This window comes from Trichomycterus rosablanca, chromosome 12 (genome assembly GCF_030014385.1).
Source record: "Trichomycterus rosablanca isolate fTriRos1 chromosome 12, fTriRos1.hap1, whole genome shotgun sequence".
Lineage (NCBI taxonomy): Eukaryota > Metazoa > Chordata > Actinopteri > Siluriformes > Trichomycteridae > Trichomycterus > Trichomycterus rosablanca.
The window spans coordinates 35,697,962-35,705,188 of NC_085999.1; the positions used below are offsets into that span (position 1 = coordinate 35,697,962).

Below are 7,227 nucleotides of genomic sequence, written 5' to 3' on the forward strand. Positions count from 1 at the left end.
TGAAATCAGAGCAAAAAATGGTTACATCTAATACTGTCATGATCACAGAAACAACAACAGCAATACAAGAAGATACTCTTAAAGACATAACAACGAGAACATTTATGAGATGTCATGTTCTCCTTACCCTCTGTGGAATCTGTCTAAAGGCATTGAAGAACTCTCTGGCTTTATCTTCAGGAAGGTCAGAGACCATAGAGCCTAAAGTAAAGACGATAAAGCCATGCTCTCCAGATCCATTCACAAACTCCTCCAGATCCTGCACAGAAAAAATCAATCAGTGTTAACTGTTTATCAGAATTAAACCTATATACAGGTATAAATATCTATATGACCATTTATTTACATTACATTTACATTTTCGGCATTTAGCAGACGCCTTTATCCAAAGTGACTTACAGTAGTGTGCCAGTATACAGTCTGAGCAATTGAGGGTTAAGGGTCTTGCTCAAGGGCCCAACAGCAACCTGGCAGAGGTGGGGATTGAACCAGCAACCTTTTGATTACTAGTCCAGTACCTTAACCACTAGGCTACAGCTCCCCCATCATTCCTGTGATAAATGATCAGAAAGCCTTTACAACATGATGATTTTTAGGTCAAGTTGTTTTATACATTTCAGATTCATATCCACTCAACAGTGTCTCAGTCAAGATGAAGATCAAGACAAATACCAACTAAAACCATTAGTAAAACCAAATGTAAATGCAAACAAAGACTTTGGTCTTGATCTGTAAACTAAAATCAAGATCGCTGCCAACCAAGACCAAGAAAAGGTCAAGACCACAAGAAGAACAAGATCATTAACAATCAAAACAAGATTAAGATTAAAATAGAGGAGGATGTTTAGATCAGAGTTTTTCAAACTTTTTTTTAAGTGCCCCACTTTTTTACGTGACCCAGGCAACACAAATAATGCATCTTAGGGGGGTTGCATACAAGTTCATTTTATGTTCCTGTGCTGTTTAAATCCGTATATATAAATTTTTTGTGCATTGGTAAACATTGTGCTGCTCTTGGAATCTTGGAATCCCACCATTACAAATATTACACTGGCCTTGAACCAGCTCCAGTTTGGCTGGAGAGGTTTGTGAGATATTTCAGGTATGATGTCATTAAAGTAGACCACATTTATATCCATTGTTGTTTCCTATATCCAACAGAAACTATGTAAGTACGAAATGACATGAGACTTTGATTGGAATACAAACATCTAATGGCAGGTTTTTAAAGTGGATGAATTGCTGTTTTGGTCGTTATTGTACAACATTCCATCGATTCTCTTTGAGTGACATTTGCCTTCATTACATTTGAAAATATACTTTTTCATGGTTACTCAGCATGTTTGGGAACATTGCGTGACCGGCTAGTTTGTAACCTTGATTTTTTGCCAATCACAGCAGCCTTGAGCAAACAAAATTGGGATTTTTATTGCTAAAGCACCCAAAGCACCACTATAGCTGCGTCTGATTGTAAAGACATAAAATTTACTGTGCTGTAAAAAGTATTTGCGCTCTACTGTTTTAATCTATTTGTGTACATATGTCACACCTAATTCACCTACTTGAAGGTTATTGCCGCTCTAAATGAGATACCTTTAGCAATACCAATCACTTCTGAAGATTACTGAAGATCAGACTTTGACATTAGTGTAAAATTTGGCCCACTTTTCACAGTGAAGGACTATCAGGCATGATAGCTCCTGCTATTGTTACACATTATTGTTCTGCTTTGGTTAAGCATTTTGCGTGACCCACCCTGATACAGACTCAGGTGGTTTTTGCTGTGTATTGAAAGTCGTTTGCAGATTAAATAATTAATAGGGGTAACTATTTTTTCCCAATTAATTATGGAAGGTATAAATACTTTTTTTTATGACACTGTATTTTTATTACCCCTGGTGCTGATGATTAAGAGACATATCACCCCTCACCCACCAAAAATGTACAACCCCAAATCAGAAAAAGTTGGGACAGTAAGGAAAATGCAAATAAAATAAAAATGCAGTGTTCCTTACATTTACTTTGACTTTTTTTTCATTGCAGACAGTTTAAACCCAAGATAGTTTTGTCTGCTCAGCTTCATTTCATTTGTTAATAAACATCCATTCCTGCATTTAAGGCCTGCAACACATTCCAAAAAAAGTGAGGACGGGGACAATTTCAAGCTAGTAATGAATTAAAAAAAACAACAACTAAATAATAATGTGATGTGATCATCGGGTGTAAGACAGGAATACACCACCAGCTTTTTAGGGGGCCACACACTTAATATTGTTATTTACAATCTCAGCCGTAGAGCTAAGTAGAGTAAATTCACCTTCTGCATGCTTTTGGAAGGTAGAAGAAAATCTAAATATTAAGAGAAACCCCACACACACTCCTTACACACAGTGACTGGAGACAAGATTTAAACTTATCTCCACAGGACCTTGGAGTTATGCAGCACCTACAACTTCTGCTGCACCACCAGCTCACTCTTATTTGTGATGATGTGATGTGATCATCGGGTGTAAGACAGGAATACACTGCCAGCTTTTTAGGGGGCATCACACTTAATTTTGTTATTCACACTCTCAACCGTAGAGTTAAATTAGAGTAAGTCCACCTTCTGCATGTTTTTGGAAGGTAGAAGAAGATCTAAATATAAAGAGAAACCCCCCCACACACTCCTTACACACAGTGACTGGAGACAAGGTTTAAACTTATCTCCACAGGACCTTGGAGCTATGCTACCACTAGCTCACTCTTATTTGACAAATATGAACATTTACTTGTTCATACTCAATCATTCAAACCTTAAGGCATCCTGCTATTACACAGACAGTTGTAGGTGGTGTGGATTTAAACTAGGTCACTGGAGCTGTGCAGCACCAACACTACCTTTAAACCCCTATGCCATCCTCACACCATTAAAGCATAAAGCATGTTTAGTATTGCTAGACAGTGTGCAATGTGTCTTACACTGATCTTAGATCTAGAGACATAGATCCACTATGAAGAGTCTAAATTACGACAACTGATTCATTCACTGATTCATTCATTTTTAATCACCACATCATCTAGTGTTCAGTGCTGCACTTCTCTGAATGTCCTCAAATTAAAACACTGTTAATTTGGCACCATCTAGATCTCCACAAATCCTAAAAGGTTATATATTTGCTGATACTTTCTGACCACTATAACACAAGGTGTAAATGAAAAGACTAAGACTAAACCGGGGGAACATGTAACAGGTGGAAACAATTAGTGAAGGAAATAATCATGTGGGAGACAAGAACAGGTCACAACGACAATGAAAGGAAACTGGAAAGACGTGTCAGTCAGTGAGGAAAAACAGGGTGGGAATACAGGGCTGCAGAAAAGTATCTTTATCCTTCTAATTTAGGCAATTAACATTCGTCACAAATTAGGCTTATTTACCACTGTGTCTGACTGCTGGTGTAAAGATTCTATTATGAAATTCAGCGTAAGTGGTTGTTACAGCATGGTACAAAAAAAATATTGAGAAACTATGAAAAACGTTCTGCTAAATTATTTGACTCTGGAAATACAGCGGTACCTTGTAACTCAACTTCCCTTAAACTCAAAATCTTTCAAAAAACTCAACACCCTTCGTTGAGAAATTTGTACCCTTAAACTCAACGTTTCCCTTAAACTAAAAGTGTTTAGTTTCTTTTTAAAAAATACAATTATTTATTTAATTTCATATTAACAACAACCAGTCGCTTTGTTCAGCGCTCGGCTTGAGCGGTGCGGTAAACGTCATCAAAGTTCGAATATGAGACGAATCTGCATTTGTGTTGAATAACTGTAAAATCCAGTCTGAAAGCTCCACATGTATCTGTGTTATCTGGATATTTCTCCTGTTCCCTCATCCCTCATTCCAATGTACATCCAGGTTGTTTCCAGATATCCCATATTTATACAACCGTAAAGTCCGATCAGTCTGTCATGAGACCCTAATTATAAGACTTTATGAGCTTCTCTGTTTAAACATTACGGCTATTCACCCTCAGATTACAGAGGTGCTAAAACATCTACCCTAATTTCACTGATTACAGGGTAAATTATTCACAAAGGGACTGAAAAGTCATAATGACTCTGCAGGACCTGTTATATCTGAGGTTACATGCAGATATGGAATATAAAACACTTTATTTTCAGCTCTATTTGCATGCAAGAAGCTTTATGGTCCAAAGTTCTACACTCCTGTACAGCGTATCCATTCATAGTACAGTTAGATAATCTACTATTGTGCAATTGTGCAAATGTTTTGGCAGTCCTGGTCAAATTCCATTTTTGTTGAATTTCTGGGTGGAAATAAGTTAATACTGTATACATTAGAGAACTATATTAGAATCTCTTCCATGTCAAGGTCCACTGTTATATCAGTACTGTAAATAAAGGTCAAACTTTTGATTCCAAATGATGAAACCAAAAAATAAGAGTTTAAACACTCAGATTAAACTGGATCCTGAAGGATAAGTATTTCAAATAAAAAAGTCTTAGTTCTTCCTTTGCAAATGCAAAAACCTAAACATGTGTTTAGTAGGAATAGTAAGAATACACTCATGCTCAGGTGCTTCAGCCACACTCACCCCACACTTGCTTACAAGGTGTATAAATAAATAAAAGGCTTCCGATTTCAAAGCAAGATCCATTAAGACAGTTTTATGAGTTTGATGAGGAGGAACTTTAATAACCTGCACAGAGCTCTGAGCTCTCATTTCAAGTACATTTAAAACCTTTGCGACAAATTGGAACTTCTACTGTAAGCATGGCCTTCGTACAGCCTGAATTCAGAAATGCTCTTTTGAATGAATGTCTACAAATTCCTACAGACTTCAAAGTCTTCAAAAATACTTTTTTAGAAGAGTGTAGGCTGTTATAGCTGCAGAGAAAGCCACTTGATATTAAAATAAAGTCTTTAATATGACAAAAGGTGTGGTAACTGGCCCAGTAAAGCTCACTAGTAGGTGTGGGGACCAGTAGAGTATGAGAAACCTTTTTTATAAGGAACATTTTAGAACAGTATATAAAGGTAAGGCTCGGACCCAGGACCCAGAGCTGGGTGGCACCCACACTACCAGCTGAAAGAAAGAGAAGAACTCACAATGGAGTGGAAGTCAGTTCACCACAGGGCAACACACACTCACCCAGTGACTTGTTGATTTATTCCTAAAGGCAATAAAAAGAGGCCAATCCACCTTCAGCATGTTTTTGAAAATAATCTGAAGAACCCAGAACAAACCCACACAGGCATTAAGGAAACATGCCAAAAGGCTGACAGACAGTGACTGAAGACAATGTTCAAACCCAGGTCTCTAGGTTTTAATTAATTTGTTTATTTTTATTAACCTCTTTATCCTGGTCTGGGTTGCAGTGGATTCAGCACCCACATTAACACTGGGAGCAAGGCATGAATACACCCTGGACAGGTCAACAGTTTCCTCTATAACATCTCAAAACTCACACATTTATTTACTTAAGTCTAGGGACAATATAAATCAGCCAGTCCACCTACTGCATGTTTCTGGAAGGTTTGAGAAAACACACCAACATGGGGAGAACATACTAAACTGTCCCTGAATGGGACAAAGACTGAGGAAGAAGAAGATTTATTGATTTGTTAGTTTATTTATTCATTGGGTAAGTAACACACAAATTGGAGAAGCCAGTAAACCTTCTGCACTTTCTGCATGCTCTTCAATGTAAGAGAACATCACAGTACATACAGGACACTCATGCGGCTGCTAGGAGAACATGCCAAACATCAATGCAGCCAATGCACCATAGCTCTGCACCTCACACGGAGGTATAAACCCTGTTCTAGAGGCAAACTAGTGCAGTCAATCGACCCTCTGCTTGTTTTTGCATGGTGGCTGGAAACTACAAAATTACCAAGGGAAAACCTATGCCAGGAGACAAGGAGAACATGCCAAATGTCTTAGAGACAGTGGCAAGCAAACCACCCACACTGCCCACTGTGCCAGTGAGGTTTCTCATATTAACATAAAGAAAGAACAGCCATTGTTTAATGTGACTCACCGCTGGAAGAGGCTTTTTCTTGGCACAGTTGATGCCACCAATCTTCACCATGTTGGGCATCACAGGTCGCGGGTACTCAAAGGTAAAGTCATAGCGATGCAGCCAAATGGCACCATTACCGAGAATCTCTTTAAACGTAACGGGTTTATTCAAGTATCTGCTGCTCAACTCATCAAAACTTGCAAAAATATATCTGCAGAGGCACGACTCGACTCCCACCATGATCATGTTCTTCACCCTCTGAGGAAACGTCATGACGTCTGAGTTCCCAGTAGAGAATCGTGGGACAAAAGAAGGAGGTGATGGGCACTGGGCTGCCTGCAGGTCCAGCTCACAGGGGATCCCTCTGAGAAAGTAGATGGCGGGGAGGGAGAAAGCCTCTGCGATGATGGGGCCACATGGCAAGAAGGGATCAGTGAGCATCAGATCGAATTTCTTCTCTCGTAGTTCCTTCATGAGAGGTTTGTTATACAGGAGCATCTCACATCCTTTCACTTGAGTCTCGGTGAAGCTCTTGAGGCGCCTGATGTTCTCCAAAATGTCTGAAAACTGTGGTGCCTTAGTGATGCCCTCTTTCAAGCCATTTAAGCTGCCCTGCAGGTCTTCTGTTGTGTAGGGAACCTTGAAGGTCTGGGTGGTGTATTTATCAGAACTCTTAATAATAAAGTTGGCCTCAGGAACCAGAACAACCATTTCATGTCCTCGCTCAGACAATTCCTCCACCAGGATCTTCAAGCTGAGCCAGTGGCTGCCATCCACCGGCATCACCAGTATCTTCCCTCCTTCTACAGAACCTAAAGTGCTGCAGAGACACACCAGCAACCCTACAGCTACAAAGACCTTTAACATTTTCAACACTGTTTTTGAAAATGTTCTAAAGGAAGAACTGTTCTACAAGACTGGACCAATTTCCTTTTGCTAATGCATGTAAGGATCCAAATTAAGGAGCTGAAATATGAATATTTGATTCAGCAAGAAGAGGAACAGAGGAACAGACCAAACAGGAGGGAAGAGAACTAAGCACTCTGCAATCCTACTGTAGGTTTTAAACACAACAGGAAATAAAGCACACTGGGATAGAGGAGGGGCCTCCCTGTGTGTGTGTGTGCGTGTGTGTGTGTGTGTGTGTGTGTGTGTGTGCTTGTGTGCGTGCAAGAGTATGTGCGTGCGAATGTATTT

The 7,227-nt window shown here is 39.4% G+C and overlaps 1 protein-coding gene across 1 annotated transcript in view; it reads right to left on the reverse strand.

Annotated features, from left to right (window-relative positions):
• LOC134324366 (UDP-glucuronosyltransferase-like) overlaps positions 1-7,026 on the reverse strand; it is a 13,819-nt gene extending 6,793 nt beyond the window's left edge. Inside the window, exons 1-2 of the mRNA XM_063006187.1 lie at positions 6,049-7,026; positions 128-259 (exon numbers count right to left, since the gene is read on the reverse strand). Coding sequence (XP_062862257.1) covers positions 128-259; positions 6,049-6,897 — 981 coding nt within the window. The 5' untranslated portion in view covers positions 6,898-7,026. The remainder of the gene's footprint in view (positions 1-127; positions 260-6,048) is intronic.
• Positions 7,027-7,227: the final 201 nt, after the last annotated feature.